General features: G+C 40.7%; 2 protein-coding genes across 5 annotated transcripts in view; one reads left to right on the top strand and one right to left on the bottom strand.

Annotated features, from left to right (window-relative positions):
• NAPEPLD (N-acyl phosphatidylethanolamine phospholipase D) overlaps positions 1–20,454 on the top strand; it is an 80,197-nt gene extending 59,743 nt beyond the window's left edge. For all 4 annotated transcript variants that reach the window (XM_060108149.1, XM_060108148.1, XM_060108146.1 and 1 more), the window contains 3 exons: positions 7,685–8,331; positions 11,989–12,103; positions 17,097–20,454. In XM_060108149.1, coding sequence (XP_059964132.1) covers positions 7,685–8,331; positions 11,989–12,103; positions 17,097–17,225 — 891 coding nt within the window. In that variant the 3' untranslated portion in view covers positions 17,226–20,454. The remainder of the gene's footprint in view (positions 1–7,684; positions 8,332–11,988; positions 12,104–17,096) is intronic.
• Positions 20,455–21,188: 734 nt separating this feature from the next.
• ARMC10 (armadillo repeat containing 10) overlaps positions 21,189–21,966 on the bottom strand; it is a 33,983-nt gene continuing 33,205 nt past the window's right edge. Inside the window, exon 6 of the mRNA XM_060108150.1 lies at positions 21,189–21,654. Within this exon, the coding sequence (XP_059964133.1) occupies positions 21,403–21,654 (252 nt within the window). The 3' untranslated portion in view covers positions 21,189–21,402. The remainder of the gene's footprint in view (positions 21,655–21,966) is intronic.

Raw genomic sequence — 21,966 nt, 5'->3', positions numbered from 1 at the left:
GCTTATAAGATAAATACCAGTCCCCTAACCAGCCTCTGCCACCCAGGCCCCTTTATTTCCTTTGGATTTTGTCTTCATATTTCTTTTCTTTTTATTGTGGTATGAACACTTAACATGAGATCTATCTACCATCTTAAACTTGTCAGTGTACAATGCATTATTGTTGCCTACAGGGACCATGTTGTACAGCAGATCCCTGGAGCTTCCCCATCTTGCTGAAGTGAAGCTGATAGTAACCCACTGATAGTAACTCCCCACGTTCCTCTCCCCGCCAGCCCCTGGCAACCACCATTCCACTCCTTGATTCTATGAGTTTGACTATTTTAGATCCCTCAGATATGTGGAATCACGCAGTGTTTGTTTTTCTGTGGGCCTCCACATTACTATCAGATGTAACCCACTCTGTACCCCTCCCCATCTCACCTGTGCTTCTCTACTTGAGCTTTCCCCTTACTTTTTACATTATTGTGACTATGTCAGTATTTTTCATTGATGAACCAAGTAATGTAGTATGGCCATGTCTCCTGTCTTACGTACTTTTCCCTCTGAGGTTAATGATCCCTCTTTTTTCATCTGTTGAACTTTCTATGTCTTTATGACTAATCATTTCCTTCCTTCCCATGGCTTCTCAGGACCATTTTCCTGAGGGGGAGACCTTCAGGAGGTTTTCAGCACCAGGCTCTAATCTGGGCTGATGCCCTCCAGGCTCTCTGTGGCTTCCTTCCGGGCTCTCCCTCACCGTCCTCCTGGGCCCCTTTCCCTCTTCACTGTGGCCCTGTTTCCTGCATCCCACCTGTTCCCCATCTTGGATATTTTCTCCTTTTGGTGGAGCGTACTCTTTTTTTTTTTTTTTTTTGCGGTACGCGGGCCTCTCACTGTTGTGGCCTCTCCCGTTGCAGAGCACAGGCTCCGGATGCACAGGCCCAGCGGCCATGGCTCACGGGCCCAGCCGCTCCGCGGCATATGGGATCCTCCCAGACCGGGGCACGAACCCGTATCCCCTGCATCGGCAGGCGGACTCTCAACCACTTGGTGGAGCGTACTCTTAATGAGCTTCCTGAGAAGGGGGTACACGGGACGTCAGTTTTTTGGGATCTTGCTTGTCTAAAATGTCTTTATTCTCACTCTTTATTTTAAATTAAAGTATAGCTGGTTTACAATGCTGTGCCAATCTCTGCTGTACAGCAGTGACTCATTTATACACATAGACATTCTTTTTTTATATTCTTTTCCATTATGATTTAGCATATGATACTGAATATAGTTCCCTGTGCTCTACGGTAGGACCTTGTTGTTTATCCATCCTATATAATAGTTTACATCTGCTAATCCCACACTCCCAGTCCTTGGCTCCCCTACCCGCCTACCCTTTGGTAACCACAGGTCTGTTCTCTATATATGTGAGTCTTTTTCTGTTTTGTAGATAGGTTCATTTGTGCCATATTTTAGATTCCACATATAAGGGATATCATATGGTATTTGTGTTTCTCTTTCTGACTTGCTTCACTTAGTATGATAATCTCTGGTTGCATCCATGATGCTGCACATGGCATTATTTCGTTCTTTTTTATGGCTGAGTTTATTCTCATTATTGATTGATAGTGTGGGTAATGGAATTTTAGTTTGCAAACAGTTTTCTCTCAGAATTTGAAAGTATTACCTCCATGACCTTCTTTTTAGTATTGCTTTAGAGCAGTTCAGTGCCATTCTTGATCCTTTGTGTGGGACCTTTATTTCCTCTGTGGAAACTCTGAGGATCATCTCTTTGGCACCAATGTTCTGAAGTTTCATGACGTGTGGTTCTTTATTTATCATGCTCAATGCCTGGTGGGCCCTTTAGATGTAAAAATCTGTTGCCTTCAGTTCTAGGAAATTTTCTTGTCTATTTCCTTGAAAATTTCCTTCCCTCCATCTTTTCATTGTAAAACAACTACTGATTATATTTTGGATCTCCTAGATTAACCCTCTGTAACTTTATTTCCCCTGTATTTCATTTCTTTTTATTTTTTTGTTTTGCTTTCTGACAGGTTTCCTCAAGAATTTGTTTCATTTTTAAATCAGTATGTGTTTCACTTTTTTATGTGATGGGTGAAAATATCATAATATGAAATTTAAAAAAAGAGTAGAAAATATGAATATCCTATGATCTTAACCATGCATAAAAATAGAACTGTGCATAAAAATAGCATAATGGGGCTTCCCTGGTGGCACAGTGGTTGAGAGTCTGCCTGCTAGTGCAGGGGACACGGGTTCAGGCCCTGGTCTGGGAGGATCCCACATGCCGTGGAGCAACTAGGCCCGTGAGCCACAACTACTGAGCCTGCGCGTCTGGAGCCTGTGCTCTGCAGCAAGAGAGGCCGCGATAGTGAGAGGTCCACGCACCGCGATGAGGAGTGGCCCCCGCTTGCCACAACTAGAGAAAGCCCTCACGCAGAAATGGAGACCCAACACAGCCAAAAAAAAAAAAAAAAAAAAGCATAATGTTTAACAGTGGTTATAATCTCTGCACATGAATATAATGGATGGCTACTCTTCTTTATATTTTCCAAATATTTTATAAGGCACATTTTCTTTTATAATCAAGGAGGAGTTTAAAAATATTAAGCCATTTTGATGGATCTTGTACTCCTAATACGGATAGTATGGCAAAAATATGAAACATTAGCATGCATATTTAATTGAATCGGTGGTATTTTGGTAAAATCAATGTCTATTCACTGTTCACATATATCATCAAAATAAATATGAAAAACAAATATTTTTTATTTAAATCTTAAATATGAGTTGAAAAGTACAGATATTAAAGTTTCCTAAAACAGTACAAAAATACTTTCAGTTGGAAGAAAAGGATTAACTCAAGTCCTCTTTAAAAGTGATTTTTTTTTTTTTAGAAAGTATGGTTTGAACAAATTTTTGTCGAATCTTTCTGTCTCATTCATGTACACAAACACATACACTTAATAAGTATATTAACAAGAATGTGGGTTTCATTGTTTGGAAGTTAACATTATCTATGCCATGGAAAGAGTTATGGTTTAATGAAGAGAGAGGGTCTTGAGAGTCAGAAGACCTTGATTCCACTCCTGATTGGACACTTACTTGTTGTATGACCTTGGCAAGTGTCTTAGTGACCCTCTGCCTTGGTCTGGTTTTTTGTGAAATGGCAGTAACATCTGCTTCACAGAGTTAGATGACAATGTACTTAAAGCATCTGGCAGAGTAGTGGTTGAATAAATGTTGGGATTTTTCCCTTTCCCCAAGAAAACTGAAACATTAACTAGAGTACAGGTTAATAACAGGCTTAGGGATTTTCCCACTTGTAGCTTTAAAAAAGGAGGACCAGCCAAGAAAAATCTGGATCTAGTAAAGAAAAATGCCAAGTGGGTGCTTGATTTCTTTAAATAAAAAAGAATTTCCCCACTCTACATACTTTTTCAAACTCTGATTAGGATAAAAAGTAAAAAACTTTTCTTTTTGGAATCTCAATTGTAGACACTATTTCTTTGAGTTTCTGGGCCAGTAGTGTTAGAGATCAAATTCTTTAAAATAAGCTACTCTTTTGCGATGGATGGGCTTAGAAACAATATAGCATGAGGAAAGGACCTTGAAGAAAAGTGTGACTGCTTAATTCAGATCTCTTGTCAGACGTTTACCTTTTTTAAAAAACAGCTTTGTTGAGATATAATTCCCGTATTATACAATTGACCTGGTTAAAGTGTACAATTTGGCAGTTTTTCAGTACATTCAGAGTTGTGCAACCGTCACTACAATCTAATACACTTTTATTATCCCAAAAGAAACCCTGTGTCCTTAGTCATCACCCCCCAGTTCTCCAGCCCCTGGAAATCACTAACGTATTTTCCGTCTCTATGGATTTGCCTATTCTGGAAACTTCATATAAATAGGAGCGCACAGTGTATGATCCTTTGTGATGGGCTTCTTTCCACACTTTACCTGTTAGTACTGCGTTTGGAGAACAAGTTGAGGCTGCCAGAGGTGCTCAAGGTTTCGTTTCCTCTCAGTTGTCAGTGGATAATGCCAGATATTAAACTTTAAAATGACTTTTAAACTTAGAGCAAAAAGAAAATGCAACAATTTTCAGGGAGTTTTGTTTCAGATGTTTTGATGCACTGTTTAAACATGATGCTACTTAAATTTTTTATAGTTTTATTAACATAATAGAAGCTCCACATATTCAAAAAGTAAAATCTGGCAAGTTTGGATATCTGTATAAACCTGCAAAATGATCACCATGATCAAGAAAATGAACATATCCGTCACCTCTAAAAGTGTCTTTGTGTCCACAGTAATCCACCTCTGATTCTCCCCGACCTGATTGCCAGGCTGTTACGGACTCACCCTGGAGATATTGCGGGTTCAGTTCCAGACCACTGCAAGTAAAACCAGTCACACCAATTTTTTGGTTTCTCAGTGCATATGAAAGTTATGTTTGCATATACTGTAGTTAATTAAAAATACTTTATTGCTAAAAAATGCTAACCATCATCTGACAATGCAAGGTTGCCACAAACCTTCAATTTGTAAAAAAACAAACAAAACAAAACAAAAAAACACCGCAGTATCTGTGAAGCGCAATAAAACAAGGTATGCCTGTACTTGTGTTTTTAAAAAATATGTATTAAATGAGAATACTTGGGAGTAAGTCTAGTGGCGTGAGGCAGAATGTGTGGAGGCAGGCGGCGTGCCCTCGTGTGAATGCTGTAACTTCTCTGTTTTTTTGTCTGTAAAAGGGGGAGAGTTAATAACACCTACCTCCAGCATTCTGGTATTAAATGAAAAAAATTTTATGAAGCAGTTAGCACAGTTTCTAGCACACGGTAAGCACTCCATGCATGTATTTTGTGTTATACGAAAGTACTTGATACATTAGATAACGCTGCATCATCATCGTGTGCCTCGTATGAAGCCTAACACATGCTAGGGACTCAAGTGATACTCATTCCCTCTCCTTTCTTCCATAATTCTTGATCAGCACACCGTATGGCATTTGTTCACCAACCCTAACTACCAGCTTTGAGAACCGAGTTGAAAAATTCATTCACTCATCCATTCAACAAATTTTATCGTGCAGGCTGTGTATCAGTCGTTGAAGCAGGCACTGTGAATGACTCCAAGTTGAATAAGACATGGGCTGCATCCTGTGTGCAGTGAACCAGGGTAACGAGCAGAACATCCAGAGACGGTGTGCAAAGGGTGGCATGGGAGTGGAGAGGGAGAGACCACTGCCGGCTGTGGACTCAGGGCTGGCTCCGTGACGGGCGTGCGATGTGATTAAGGTCTCGAAGGGATGAGAGAGAGAAGAAAGAGGGTCAGTGTCATGCCGGGCTCCCAAGCTCAGGCTGGGAGCGAGGTGCAGTCCCAGTGTTGGGGGAAACACAGAGCCGTGTGCAGGAACTGAGTGAAACAGCTGGAAAGGAGGAGCGGCAGTTCACCCACAGGCTTACCGCTGGGCTAAGGAGGTGAGACGTGCTTTGCCAAGCAGTACAGAACCAGTGACGATTTTTCAGCAGGGGAGAGACTTACGCCGTAAGAAAAGTGTTTGAGTGGCTCTAGTGTGTGGAATGAGTTGAAGGAAGATGGGTGAGCCATCAGGAGGACTTGAACATGCCTAGATGTTACTTAGGATCTTAACTCGGACCTTAACTCTTAACTATGAGTAAGGAAACAAGTAAATATGTAAGGGATCGATAGGGGTGGTGCCTGATTGCTTGTCGGGGTTGGGGCGTGCTTCCTTCTTCTTTTGCAGTACTTGCAGAGGGCTTACTCTGTGCCAGCCTCTCCTAATTCAGCCCCCAGTAATGACATGTAGGTGCAATTATTATACCCATTTTTCAGATGAGGAAACTAAGGCTTAGGCTGGCTAAGAGCTATCTTGTCATTCTCCACCTTCTGGGCCCATTTCCTGTTTGGACCGGCTCAGTGACCTCTCAGTTTCCCTTCACCTGCATCTCCCCTATCTGCCCTCTCTCTCTGCCCTTTGCTGTCTCCTTCGTCCAGCTCTTTGTCTCTTCTGGCAGCTATTGTGACACACCCCAGGTCGTCATTTAAACTTGAAAAGTGGTTTCTCTAAACATGAATGGGGTCATGTCTTTTTTTTTTTTTTTTCTTATCGATGCTTCCTCACTGTCTCTGGGTGAAGCATGGGATTCCAGGCTTTTACTCGGTCCTGATCCTTTACAGATTTCAGCTTGTCTTCTGCCCCCGAGCGCCACATTCCTGCGTGGCTCTGTGCCTGTGCTCGGGCATTTTCTCCACCTGAAATGCCCTTCCCCCTTTCCTCTGCATCAGGAACTTCTCACCATCCTTCAGGAACGCACACAAGTTACTGTGTCTGTAATGCCTTCCGCAGCTGGGCTCCTCATTCCTTCTTACTGGGCTACAGCATGCCTTGTATTTTGTTTAATTAGTCAATACCATGTCTTTTCAAAACTGATTTGCAGCAACTTATAAAAAGACATGTAGCAGTAAAAAAACCAGATGGATAAACGTACAAGAGCAAATGGACAATTCGGGTAGAAAAATAAAGCCAAGAAAGAGGTTAGCATAGAAATCTGTTCCATTGTTCCCTGCGATGTGCCCTGCCCTGTTCCCTTCTGCATATGGGCTGGAGGAGTCTTCAGCTTTTACCCTGAACTTCCTGTCAAAGCAAAAGTCAAAGCAGGATTGTCAGTTTTCCCAATGGTAGTCAAAGGAATAAAGCCAATTGCTCTGCAGAAGAGCTTTTCCTGTTACAGGGAACCGAGAGCAGTGTTTCTGGGGTGTGTGGGAAGGTGGGGTCGGTGTGGGCTGGTACCCAGTCATCAAGACAGCCAGCCCCACGGTACATGCTCGGCAAGTTTCACAAGGAAGAGACCTCCATGCAGCTGTATGGCCTAACACCAAAGCACAGTTTATGAAAGTTTTATAAAAGCCAGGACTGTGACGCTAGAACACAGCTTCTTGTTGGTCCAGCTTAATCCAAGGATAAAATGAAGAATAAACAAAGGAATAATACTTAACACATTATGTTGTAGTTATTGTTTCACACCTGTTTGCCCCCAAAAGCGATCATCTTCTCATGGGCAGGGACCGTGTTGCGCTTTGGTTTGATCAGTGGTAGAAAACCTCAAAGGTAAGCGATGAGAACCATCTACGCCCATGACTTTCCCAGCAGTCATCACAGTACTCTGCTCTGAATTCTGTGTACTCAGGAAGTCAGGTTCATGTGAGATCCACGATCTACACATATGTGGTCAGAAGTTTTCTTTACTATTTCTAGGGGCTGACCTCCTGAGGCCGTTTTCAGCAGCGAATGCACCAGCTGAGTAAACAGCAGTAGCAAAGGGACTGCATCTCGGTTGGTCTACTTCTGGCACTTACAGAAGAGAGCCTTGAAAAATCTTTCGTAAAGTCAGCAGTACTCAAAGTTTTAAGTTTAATTTTCCCTTTGTTGGTTGCATTTGGGAGTAACATCTTACATCACTATATAGTGATTATTGAGTCAGATTCAGAAAGAAGTATGCACCTTCAAGAGAAAAGCAAAAATAACACATTTATCGAATGACTTCAGTTCTCCCCAAATAACCCTTCTCTCTATAATTTAGGTCAAAAATGTATTTATGATGGCATATAATACCTTTTTTTTTTTCAATAGCTGCTTTTCTTTCTTTCTTCATATATGTAGGAGCTTGATAAAGAACTCCCAGTGCTTAAGCCGTATTTTATCGATGACCCTGAAGAAGCTGGAGTGAGGGAAGCTGGCTTAAGGGTCACGTGGCTGGGACACGCGACGGTGATGGTGGAAATGGATGAGCTCATCTTGCTCACGGATCCCGTCTTTAGCGCCCGGGCCTCCCCATCGCAGCACGTGGGTCCCAGGCGGTTCCGGCGTCCCCCTTGCACCGTCGGTGAACTGCCCCAGATAGACGCGGTCCTCATCAGCCACAACCACTACGACCACCTGGACTACAGTTCCGTCACTGCTCTGAACGAGCGATTTGGTAACGAGCTGAGGTGGTTTGTGCCTCTGGGGCTCCTGGACTGGATGCAGAAATGTGGCTGTGAGAATGTGATCGAGCTGGACTGGTGGGAGGAGAACTGCGTCCCCGGCCACGATAAGGTGACGTTTGTGTTCACACCTTCCCAGCACTGGTGTAAAAGGACTCTGACGGATGACAACAGGGTTCTCTGGGGCAGCTGGTCTGTCTTGGGGCCTTGGAACCGATTTTTTTTCGCAGGAGACACTGGTTATTGCTCTGCTTTTGAAGAGATAGGAAAAAGATTTGGACCTTTTGACCTTGCAGCGATTCCCATTGGAGCGTATGAACCGAGGTATGTAGATGTCTAAAGCAGGCACTCCTGCTACATGATAAATTAACTGGACTCGAGTAATCTGTGGTTTTAATGGTGGACTTTGTTATACATTGGGTGGGGGGTTGGTGGGCCAGAGTCAGTTAAGATTTTTCTTTGAATTTTAAAATGCTTTCATTACAGTCATATCAGTTGAATAATTATTGTAGTTACTGAAATTATATTACCAAGAAAAAAGGACGAGGGTTTAAAGAATTACTCTGCCTATAGCCCGAAGTCCGTGTCCTGTTCTGGCTAAAGCTAAACCTGTCAGCCAGTACTCAAACCTGACTCCCGGTCTTTCTTTCACGTGGAGGATACTCTCCGTGAGTGGAATGCACCCATGCCCTGTCCTGTGTTTAGTGGAGAAAAAGGGCTTGGCCTATAGCATCAGTCCCTTGTGACCGTCTTACTGCAGGCAGCACTGAGGTTCGTCTGCTAAAGACATTGCTGCACCACTGACCACCTCTCTGTACTGACTGCCTGTCTTCAGAGCACAGAGCAGAGAAAGGTCACACGAGCACTTGAGACCCAGGAGACCCATCCGCTGCCTCTGTTTTCCTTAATACTGCCGATTGAAGGAAAAAAGAAGTGATTTCCAAGAATTCAGTTAGATTTCAGTCAACTCTGGTTGATATGTACAAGTTAAGAGAAAATGAACACTAAAAGTAACAAAGTAGGGGCTCATTTAAAAAATGTTTTAGTTTCTGAAGTGCACGCACAGACTCATACAGAATGGTATGTAGGATGGCATTTCATTTAGGCGATCCTACAAACAGAACACTGATACATAGATGAATTGAGCAAATCTGATCATTGGTTTCCATCAGATTGTTATACTTACTTTTCATTAACTTTTTAAGTTCACCAAAACCATTTCATTGCTAAGTATATTAATGCTTATTTCTCCCTTTTTTCTAGTTTCTTCATTTAAGGGACTAGATATTTTTACCTTACTAAAAACTTATTATAAGCCAATAGTAGTGCTTGAATTTCACTTTTCCACATAATTCTAATTCTGAATTCTAATGAAACCTCTTAAAACATCAGTCAACCTGTTTACAAATCAATTTTATATGGTATTGATCCTTATTCAATATATGTTCTTAGTATATTAGATTGTGAAATCTAATATACTGTGAAAATAAAATTTTGTGAAATTGTGAAAATAAAATTTTCATATGTAGAAATATAGACTTGTCATATACAGGTGATGATAAAATGTGTACAGCCGAAGTCTGCAAATGCACTCACATAATTCCCCCTTGCTGCTTGCACTGCAGCTGTCTTGTCACTAAGGTGGGAGAAGGATGGGGAGGACAGTATTTGCTCTAAAGAATTAAATTGTAGTAGCCTCTACTCTGTATTCCAGTTCTCTAGTCAGTTCTAAAGTTTTATTTTTATTTTATTATTTTTTGGCTGTGCTGCACGGCACATGGGATCCTAGTTCACTGACCGGGGATCGAACCCATGCTCCGTGCATTGGAAGCCTGGAGTCTTAGCCACTGGACCACCAGGGAAGCCCCAGTACTAAAGTTTTAGAAATGTTGTTATCAACAAAACTTCAGAGTAGTCTATAAATGTAAGATGATCACACCCAAAACGATTTTTAATAATCTGCTTAGAATGTTTTCACCCTTACTTTTGGGATCTCCTGTCATCGGGCATTCTATCCAAGTCGGTTAGGATTTTAACTTTTTATTTTAATTTGTATACCAGAGTAAATACTTTAAATTTATTTCAGACATGAAAAGGAATATGTCTATCCCTTTGATTTGAAGTAGGAGTTCTTAAAAAATCAATAGAGGGCTTCCCTGGTGGCGCAGTGGTTGAGAGTCCACCTGCCGATGCAGGGGACACGGGTTCGTGCCCCGGTCTGGGAAGATCCCACATGCCGTGGAGCGGCTGGGCCCGTGAGCCATGGGCGCTGAGCCTGCGCATCCGGAGCCTGTGCTCCGCAACGGGAGAGGCCACAACAGTGAGAGGCCCGTGTACCGCAAAAAAAAAAAAAAAATCAATAGAGAGAAACAGCCAAAACTGTTTTCATCTTGGCCTGAATTCTAAGTGTCAGGAGATAAAGCAGAACAAATGCTTCTCTAATCTCTTGTTGAGAACACAGTGGCTTTGTTTTGGGACTCCCATCAGGCCCGGCAACTCCTAACAGTAAATAACAACGCTTGTGCTGTGCAGATGGATGAACTTTTCCATGACGTGTTCTACAAAGTGCGGCAGCCCCTCTGCTGAATCCAGATCCCTTCATCTTCACTGCAGTGTTCATTGCCAGTAGCAGACCCAGGATATATATAATGTGAACACACTGTTGTTTTTCCTCTTCTAAACTGCTGGCTGGAGGGCTTCCCTGGTGGCACAGTGGTTAAGGATCCGCCTGCCAATGCAGGGGACACGGGTTCGAGCCCTGGTCCAGGAAGATCCCACATGCCGCGGAGCAACTAAGTTCATGCGCCACAACCACTGAGCCTGTGCTCTAGAGCCTGCGAGCCACAACTACTGAAGCCTGCATGCCGCAACTACTGAAGTCCACGCGCCTAGAGCTCACGCTCTGCAACAAGAAGCCACCACGATGAGAAGCCCGCACACTGCAACGAAGAGCAGCCCCTGCTCGATGCAACTAGAGAAAGCCGGTGCGCAGCAACAAAGACCCAGCACAGCCAAAAATAAATAAATAAAATAAATTTATAAAAATAAATAAATAAACTGCTGGCTGGGCAAGCAAAGGATTTGCCTGTATGTAGTACATTCTACTCTTGTATCAGAAATAATTTTTTCTCCTGCAAGTGCTGGCTTTGTCAACTCCCTACTCTTTTGGAAGAATTCTATGAAGTAGCTGCTGTACTTCATGCCTGGAATACATTTTGTCTTGTTTCATCCTCACAATACCCTTGTGAAGTGGGCATCGTTTCTATTTCACAGACCAGGAAGTGGCAGCTGGAGAAACTGAAGCATCTCCAAAGGCACTCCCAGGAATTGGCAGAGCTGGGATTCACGCCCAGGCCCCCTGCCTCCAGAGCCGTCTCTTCCCAGGCATGGGGCAGCCTTTCACGTTGCTAAACTCTGTTTAGTCCCCCTGATGGGGCCTTTCTTCTTGCCAAACCAAGCGCCTCACTCGTCAGTTGTATGGTATTTAAATAAAATCCTTGAATAGTAACTGGATTTTTTTTGTTCCTGATCTTACAAATTATACACTAATTTTTGTTTCCTTTTCACTTTAGCACGTTAAAAAACAATTGTTTCCGCAAGGTTATTTGCAACTGGAGTTTTGATTTCTAGTGCTTTACCCATTATTCCATCTCTTTCATTCATACCAGGATTGCAAAATATCTGCTTTTTAAGGTAATAAGATATCTTCAGAATAAATCATCAGTAAAATAAAAATACATGTGAAACAAAATCCTCCTATTCAAAGGGAAGTTTTGCTTGAGAATTATCTACTGTATAGCGTTTGTACAAGAAAGATTTTTGTTTATTTTTTTCCAGCAGAAAAGTGGACTGAAGGGAGATGGTTTTGCCTACTGTGATTTATTCCTGTGCAGAATGTTAAAGGTTGATTATATGAAGCAGCAATTAGAATTTATTGTATACTTAAAAGCCCAGATTTAATAAGTTACTGTGTTTTATCAGGTGGTTTATGAAATACCAGCATGTAGACCCAGAAGAGGCTGTGAAGATTCACATTGATGTGCAGACGAAGAGATCTGTGGCAATTCACTGGGGAACTTTTGCCTTAGCGAATGAGGTGAGTGTGACTGTGGTAACAAGAACTCGTTACGTGTCTGACCGATGACAGGATCGATCACTGTACCCTGCAGTGTGTTCAGAAACCAAAGTAGAATCAGAACCTGCATGGTCATCAAGTGAATTAGGGTGGTAAATCATATTAATTAGTAAAACAATATTTATATACAGTGGGAAAAAAAAATCCTCATTGCATGTTGTTCTTTTGGCTTATTTCTGTAGTTAATGAAGCATGTGTTCATATAACCGAAAATGTGTGTAGCCTTAGTAAATAGAAAAGTCAACCATCATGTCATCCCCCTCAAGGGAGGCTTTTGTTCTGGCAGAAGATACAAGACATGCACATAATTACTCAGAGTGCTGTAAAGTGGGACAGATAAAGTGGTCTCAGAGTCAGGGACTGTTACTAATTGCGGGGATCAGGGAGAGCTTCGTGGAAGAGTTGACATTTGAACTTGGCTGTGAAAAGGCAAAAGGAGGAAGGCGTTTCAAGAGGAGGGAAGTGTGGGACTGGAGGCAGCCAGCATGGGGAACAGTGAGGAATCCGTTCAGCCAGAGTATGGATGACAGGAGGGCAATGGGGGAAGTGAGGCTGGGCAGCTTGGAAGTTTCCAGAGGTACGTTATTCATCCAGTAAACACTGACTTGGTGTCTGCCGTGTGCCAGGCATTGGGATAAATGGCGGTTTTATTCCTAGACTAGTAAAGAGCTTATTTTTCCTTAAGGTGGCTGAACCCTGGAACTCTGCTACTGGCCAGGGTTGTGGCATCAAACAGAAGCTTAGCAAAAAGCATTCTCTCCTTTCCTCGAGCCAGGGCCTGCCCTAAGCAAAATTTAGAAACAGATGACTGAACTTGGCTTCTTCTATTTGGCTCTGTGTGGCATCTTCCCCATTCCGGGGCCTCTCTGCAGGAGCCCTGTGCTTTCCTGCTGTTTTAAGCACTCCCTCTCTGTCCTATTTCTGGCCCGCCCTCTCCCTAGTTGCATCTTATTCCAGAATTAATACACTGCCTGCCCCCTGCCGACTCCCCCCTAGTCAGAATTCCCATTCCGCAATGCTGTGGCCCTGAGCCACACTGTTGGGGGACAGATTGGAATCAATAAATGAATGTCCACGGGCATGGGAAGGGTGAAGGAGAATATGATGAGTGTGTGTGTTTCTGGGTCTGTGTATTTGGAGAAGGGGGAAGTTTGATACTGGTTTCCATTGGGTTACCACTATTATTTAGAGGCAGTGTCTTACTCCGTGCATGTATGTGTGTTCCATATGTATATAGGTAAATTTAGATACATGTATGTTTATGTTCCATATATAACATATTTCAGCAGCTTAGATGAAGTAATAGTATTTTATTAAACCTTGCAAAGAGAAGAATCAAGGATGACTCCTAAATTTTTAACTTGAGTAACTGGGAAGGTGGCTGTGTTCTTGACTGAGATGGGAAGATGAGGAGAGGAGAGGAAACCTCAGTCTTCAAGAGTTATTGTGTTATTCAGCCTTCAAGAATTACTCCTGTTTTAAATCTAAACTTCACCTTTATTTCTTAATGAAATATAAAATACACTCTCATTTAGTCTTTTTGACATTAGTTGCATAAATTGAGAACTACGAGTTTGCTAAATAAATTATAAAGTACATGGAATTTGGGGGGAGGATGTTTAGCCTATGCTTTGCAAACAGTTTTAAATGATTTGCATGTAAATAGTTGTAATAACTGCTTCCTATAAGCAGCTTAAGGATGTTATTGACTTGGCAACACTAAAACTGTATGTAAGGCAACATCTGATTTATCTAAGGAATGATGAGTGAATTTCCTAAATGATGTATTTAAGCACTTAAACTTAACTGACTAGTTTTGGTAGAAACAAACTGTAGGCACTACATAATATATGTTAACTTCTTAAATGACCAGGGTCTTTATTTTGAGTCTCTTCTGTTGCAGTAGATCATAAAACAGTGACCCCTTTGAAAGGGAATGTATGAGCTGTCTGGGGCGGGTTGCCTGGCCCTTAATGGGTCCACACTGCTGGGAGCTTCTGCTTTCACCACTCTTTTCCTTTTCCCACATCTTTATTGGATTAAAATTGCTTTACAATGTTGTGTTAGTTTCTGCTGCACAGGTATATGCATACCTATATCCCCTCCCCATCACACCCCCCTAGGTGGTCACAAAGCACTGAGCTGATCTCCCTGTGCTATGCGGCTGCTTCCCACTAGCTGTCTGTTTTACACATGGTAGTGTATATATGTCAATGCTTCTCTCAATTCGTCCCACCCTCCCCTTCCCCCACTGTGTCCACAAGTCCGTTCTCTACGTCTGCGTCTTTAGCCCTGCCCCGCCACTAGGGTCATCAGTACCATTTTTCTAGTTTCCATAAATATGCGTTAATACACGGTATCTGTTTTTCTTTGTGACTTACTTTACTCTGTATGACGGACTCCAGGGCCATCCACATCACTACAGATGACTCAGTTTTGTTCCTTTTTACGGCTGAGTAATATTCCATGGTATATATGTCTCTAACCTACTATCTTGCTTTATACATATTGTTTGGTCCCATGGCTATTAGGCCTTTTTACCTTCCCTGCAGGATTAATGTGCTTGCACTAAGAGCTAGCTATCAGTCACCCAGAGGCTCTCTTGCCTACTTCTAGAGCTCCCTTCTAGATGGTTGAAGCAGCCACGAATTGACCTATGGAGAAACTCAGAAAGATACTGCAACATCAAAATGCATACTGAATTATAGCTTATAACAAAGTTACAGTTTAGGAAAGACATTATTAGTGTAGGGCAGTTGTGTAAGTGCATTGTTGGCCAAGACTTGTAAGAGAGAGCACAGGGGAGAAAAAATTTAACAGTTATTTTTCATTGGGAAAGAATTTTGTCATTTTGAAATCTCTTAAAAACAATTTTGCAAGGGAAGCTTCTTGACTTAGGCTATTATTTATAGTTAAATTTCATGGGGGATATATTAGCAATCTCCTATATGCATAAAAAAGAGTAAAAGTAGATTCCTGTTGTCAACTAACCCACTAATAAGTGGCTCTCTCTAGGAATACCGGGTAACTAATGCACAGGTAACCTCAGTTACTCCGTAGTCAGTGGGAAGGCATCCCTGACCCTCGAAACATAGCCATAAACCTAGAAGTGAGCAGGCGGGGAGAAAAGCCCCACGTGTGGCCAGTAACTGTTAGCAATCTGTACACGTGAAGCCACAGAAAACACGCCTGGTTTTCCTAGTACATCACTGGCTGGCCCTTCCTACTCTCTGCTGCTAGATCCTCGTCCACAGTGATCGCCTTGGGACTCAGTCCAGGGGCCCCATTTCTCCTCTAGTTGGTTACTCCCTTGGGCATCTCATGAGTCTTATGGCTTTAAACACCATCTATCCACTGTACCTCTCTAGCCCAGGTTTCCCCCTACAATCCATGTTTATGTATCCAGCTGCCTACTTGACGTCTCCACTTGGATGCCCATCAGGTACCCAAAATTCAGTCTAAAACCAAACTTCCTGATCTTCCCTCAAGATCATTTCTCCTAATCTCAGTAGATGGCAACACCCTCCTTCCAGTTCCTCAGGCCCAACCCTGTACTCTCCTTCTCTCATATCCTCCCTCCAGCTTTTCCCCACTTGCAGTCAGCTCATCCTTCAGATCGTATTTAGACTTTGAGTACCTCTTACCCCCGTCACTGATGCCACGCTGCCCCTTACAGTCTGCTCTCAACGCTGCAGAGGGCAGCGACCGTACCCCTTAGGTCAGACTGTGACACTCCTGTGCCAGAAGGACCCGCAGCTTTCCATCACTCTCCCAGTCAAAGCCGCAGCCCTCACAGCTGTCCGCAAAGCCTGGTGCAGTCCGCTCCCTCAGGTCTTTGTTCAAAGGTTGCCGTCTCCGAGAGGACTTCTTAGACGGTTGTATTTAAAATTAAACCTCCACCCCCGACACTTACCCACTGTGTTCTCCCCAGAACATGTCACCCACTCAGATACCGTTTTCTTTATTTATTTCTTATCTGTCTCTGTATTGGGATGAAAGCTCTAGGAAGGCAAGGGTTTTTATTTAGTTCACGGACCTGGCCGCTCTCTGGGTGCTCACCAGCCACTGCTGCATGGAGGGTAGAAGCCGACTTACCACCGGCGATCAGAGCAGAGACTGTTTGATTTTTATTTCTGCTTTAATTTTAACATTTTATAGCTTTTCTAATTGAAACTGGGGAAAAAACCCTTTGTGTAATACCTGTTTTCTTCCTTTATTTGCTGTAAAAATAGCTACTGTACACTGTAAAGATTTAGCTCGAAAGAGAAACAACTGGTGAAATGATTTCTTTTATACCTTTTGCTTTCTTTAACTAGAACACATATTCAAGTGGTTTCAATTTATTTGGTAAACATTTGAGTATGCTGAAACATTCTTCAACAGTGTGCTGTCTTTATTTTTTTTTGAGTTATGAAAAGGTGAGGAAACAAACGGTAACTCCATCTGTTACATCTCTTTTCCTCAGGCCCCTGTTCAATCCAGACTACAGAATCGGTATTTGGTTGGGGTTTGGGGATGACAACCCTTCTGCAGCCAAAAGTATTTTCTCTAGCGTTTGCTTATACACACATACTCTTCCTTATAATCTAAGTGTCTATGTTCTCCCCAGATATTGGTAACACTTAATTCTTTAGCATTGATTCCATTTAGACTGGGATTTCATGTAGGGAAATAGTGATCAGAGTTCATGCAATCTAATAATGCTCAATCTAAGTTGGCCAAATTTGACATGCATGGTGTTAACAGATTGATAAATATGACATTTCTATTGGCTTAATGATTCTATATTAGAAAGTGTGATTGACTCATTTGCTAATGCTTCAGTGAAAAGGAAGAGCATTACTTTAAGTGGGCTGTGTTGCTTATTTTAGTTTGAACTCTTGTTTGACATATCCCCCCAAATATATGTATGCTTCATCTTTTTCCATTTTTGTTTCTCTCTGCCCTTTGCCAGCATTACTTAGAACCTCCAGTGAAACTGAGTGAGGCTCTAGAAAGATACGGACTTAAGACTGAAGAGTTTTTTGTCTTGAAGCATGGAGAGTCAAGATACCTTAATACTGATGATGACAACTTTGAGTAAATATGAGCACAGGGGCTTTTAATGAAAAAGGCATCATCTGATGTAAATCTAAAACGACTAAGAAATTCATGAATATTACGATTTTTTACATTTGGAAACAACTTCTGCAGGTTTGTGTTCTATGTTGTAACCTGCTTACTAACATGATTGCCAGTTCTTATAAACAGAGAAGAGTTCAGAGGTGGGTCATTTAAATAATGAAGGCTAATGTGGATTTTAAGTCGTGTCTCAGTGACATAAACATTGCAATGGAATTTTTTTTACTAAAGCATTCTACTTTAGTGGTAGAGTTTTGAGATTATGAAAAACTGATTTTAAAAACTCATTTCTGTTCTTCTATTCTTAGGGGCCTTCTGCATGGTAAGTCAAGGCTGTCAGATTTTCTCACAGGCCTGCACACAGAAACATATTTCTTACAGTCTTGTTAGAGCAAATGATGACATTGATTCCCCACGTGGTTATATGCCAAATGTGAAGAGATTTATTTTTTTCAACATAAAAACATAGGAGTTTGGGCTAAGTTACCTTTTTTTTAAAGAAAGGAATAATATACTCTGTGGCATATCTACAATCCCCAAATCAAAAGCCCTCTGAGCTGGGCCGAGGAGGGGGAGTGTGGTTATGAGAACAGGATTTGTGAAATGTTCTGTTTTTAATCTAAACGTCAGACCTACTCAGCACAAATATAGCTGCCAGGAAATAATTTACAAAGATAAATGCAGATCTTAAATGTTAGTAGACCATATACTTTGAGTTAAATTTTATTCTTTCCATATTCCATCTTCTCTCTCTATATATATATATACTCATTATTTTTTCTGGTTTCTTAGCTCAAACCCCAGTATGTCAGTGAGCTTTATAAATATTTTCTGTTTTACATGATTCTCTTATATTTTTATATTACACGATCCTTAAGCACGGTTCTACTTTTATTAAGCCAGTGTGGAATATTAGTGGTTGAAAAAAAAGACCGTGATTCTGGGAGTCCACTGCCCTGGGTCTTAGTCCTAGACAGGCTCTACACGCACTCCGTTACTCTGAACCTTCCTAAATGAGAGAGCTGATTCGAGGCCCGTTCTGTCTTCCCAATCCAGCCTCAGTGAAATGAACTTTATTCATACAAATAATCAAAATAGGTTTCCTACACCAAATGCTACCCAGGTAGTGCCCTGTAATTTATGTTCACATATATATATATGCACGTTAGCCACTTAATCTGAATTTTAATCCTGCTTCCACCTTGGATTTTCTGTGTGCCCTAAAACAAGTCACCTAAGCTCAGTGTGCCTCAGTGTCCTCATGTGCAACAAGGGGATGATTTTCACCTACCTCCAAAAACTGTGAAGAATAAGTCTTTTTTTAAAAAAAAGTTTGAAAATATAAGGGAGAAAATGATATCTTACGATATCACTGCCTAATACAGATAGGTAGATTTGAAAGTGGAAAATAGGCTAATGCTTTTGATAATATATATTCAAGCATATAAGGACACTAAACATTGAGGACTAACAACTTTGTCTCCCACATTTTGTAAATTTGGAGAATAATAGCCAAGATAAATGTAAATAATATTTATCAAAATTTAGCATTTTTATCTACAAAGATGCAAATCTGTCAAGGGGAAATGTATATGTAATATAGGTAAATGTATATGATTCGTGGGCACTAAAGCACAAAAAATTTCCCCATAAAATAAACCTTCAGGAAAAAAAAAAAACAACCTTTTTCACTCCAAAGGAACATTTAGCAAACAGATGGGAATCAAGATGTTTGGCTTATGGTGGATTAGCTTTGGCATGGGTCGCCCTAACACTAGCCAGAGTTCTGTGGTCACCTTCCTCGCTGTTGCACGCCAGATGGAAAATTCATCTCTTACCTCTGCTCTATGAAGCAAGCCAAGCACATCTTGCTTAATTATTTCTTCTCCTTGAGTGGCCTTAATATTAATTTTGTATTCACATGTACTGTTTAACTGAGGGGTCTCCAAGCACTTTAAATTATGTTCTAAGTTCCACTTAATTGGGCCTGCTTCATTTTCTAGGCTTCCTCCAAGCTGTAATTTTTATGACCATTTGCATTCTGTTCATTAGGAAGTACACTGAGCTTCATCTCTCCTATCTACATTTTGAAGGGTTTTATGTACAAAGCAAAAACAAATTTTGAAAAATAAGAGTAATCCACTCTGTTCCTTCCATTCTGTCTAATACATGTCATACCTTTTCGTTTGTCTCATCCTCTAAGTCAATTTCATTTTCCTCTTTGATTAGCCAGCATCCATACCAACATGTAAGATTTTATTGAAATCCCTTTCTCCCGTGATAACTGAAGAACACTTTGAAACTCACTGCCCAAGAGGGTGGGACCATCAATTAGGAGAAAGCCCACCTAAAAAAGGTAAGATGTGCCATGACCTACATAGGTAAAGATCGAACTGTGCACTTTCCCTGTGGAATTTTTTCTGGATGACTCCCCCCTTTTCTCTAGCATTTTGGACATTTCAAACTCAATGCTCTGATCTCCAGGAAATGTTATTTGTTCAAACTAATAATAGAGGAAAAGAAGAGAGGGTGTTTTAGAATCCAATGCTGCTACCGCACATTGAAATCAAATCTTCGTTTCAATGTGTGTACATTTTGAATATATATTTTCATTAAACAAGGAGGAAGATTAAGCAAAATTGTTATAAAGAAATGTGCCTTTCAGGGAGTTAATACTTATGTTTGCATCACTTGATAAATGATCCTTAGCCTTCATAATGTACATTATTACTGCTGTAGCTAATTTAGAATTTTCATGTTTTCATCATATTTCTGTTGTAAAAATATGTCTCCCAAGTTTCATTTCTGTATCAGGATAACCCTTAGAAAGCACATTTTTCTGTTTGAGGATTTGTGACTTCCTATGGAAATCTATGTATTTACAAATGAAATTTAAAGTACTCTTCTCTTAAAGCTTTGCCTTAAATACATGAGTAGGAAAGCTTCTGCTTACAAATTGATTTACTTAATAATTAAGCATGGTGGTGGTTATGAACTTGAATATTACAAAACCTGGGCGGGGGGAACCTGGCTGAATTCAAATATATCAATAAATTGTTAGAGTAGCTTATGGGATAAAAATACTATTAAAAAATAACTGCTGAGAATTTTTCATATCTTGTCATTTTCATCATGTAAAATATGGGTGAAAATTAATGAATAAAACTTCTTTCAATTAAGGGGAGAAAATAATCCTGTGACATTTTTCTAATTTATTTTTTTAAATTATGAAATTTATGCCCAGAGTAAGAAATTCAAACACTAGAAGAAGGTGTACATAGAAAAGTCATTTCCTTACTCCCTAATCGTATTCTCAGGAGTCTGGCTTTCATTCTAGATATATATACCAAAATGCCTTTATATGAATGATAGAAGTGTTCTGTCCATATATAAAGCATAATTTTTTTGATTTAAAAAAACCACAAATGGGGTCATATTTTTCTACAACATGTATTTTGAAAAACAACCATATTTCATGGATGTCTTTCCACATCAGCACATTCAGACTTGCTCATTCTCTTTAAAGACTATATAACTGATTTAACCCATTGCCTTGGCCTTTGGATGGATTTTGATTGATATCAGTATGTTATACACATCAAACCGAATGGGAGTGGGTGAGTACTAGGAAACATTTTTAACAGTTTACAGTTTTCATGGACTAGAATAGATTCTAATGATTAGAACAGACCTGAAAGAGTGGCAGGTGGCCTTGGGAGTATGGGATCGATCTCATCACTACTGAAAGAACAGGTTCCTTCCTAGGGCGCTTATGAAACATACTGCTGCTATCCCAGATGAATAACTAACTGCAAATCACTGCCAACAGTGGAAGGGTAGCTTACACATAAAAAGGTCACTGTCACTCCGTGTAGAGGAAATAACTGAAGTAGCTGAGCAAAAAGCAAAACAAAAACAAAGAAAATGGTTTCAGAACAAGCTCTTATATTCTTTTGGTATCAATAAAATGATCCAAGACCAGGGCAAGTTGTAGCTGTGTTAATGATGAAAGGTGATATTTACTGTTTGTTTAAATTCAGCAGTTGAAAGAATCCCTTTGTAAGGAAGGTGAAAAATGAGAAGTTTAATGTGTATTATTTCTAGACTGCATTACTCTTTGGAAAAATATGACCAACCAGTTAGAATTTTGGTATCATTGTTACCTTTTCCTTCACATCTGCATCATGGTGATAAACTAAAGCTCTCATTTTCTGGGCACATTCTTCTCCATATAACAGGTAAAACAGTGAACCTTCAGTGAAAGTTGGCTGAATAACTAAACGGCCGTCCTTTTCGAGGCAGGTAGTTATATTCTGCAATAGTGTGAGAACTCGAAGAAGAATCTCCTTTGCTACATGGCCATCATAAAGGGAAAGGAATGATGAATCCACCTGAAGTAGGAAACAATGAAAATTAAAAATATACGAAAACATTTTCCATGTGTATGTTCACATTTTAAAGCTGTAGTGAATGCATTTAAGAAATCTTGTCATAGAAAACTATCCCTAAGACTGCATAACATAAATGTGTAAAATCTTAGGCACTCCTACATCATATACTAATGGAAAAAAGAGGTTTTGTGTTTTAGCTAAAAAATACTATTTCCTTGGAATCCTAGAATGTAGTCATTTGGAAAAACACCCATTTCCTCTTTAAGATCCATCATATATAGTCATCATGGAAACTCATTAATTCACCAAACA

This window comes from Mesoplodon densirostris, chromosome 9 (assembly GCF_025265405.1).
Source record: "Mesoplodon densirostris isolate mMesDen1 chromosome 9, mMesDen1 primary haplotype, whole genome shotgun sequence".
NCBI lineage: Eukaryota > Metazoa > Chordata > Mammalia > Artiodactyla > Ziphiidae > Mesoplodon > Mesoplodon densirostris.
Note: the sequence above shows the minus strand (reverse complement) of the source record. Positions and strands in the feature narration are given on the sequence as shown.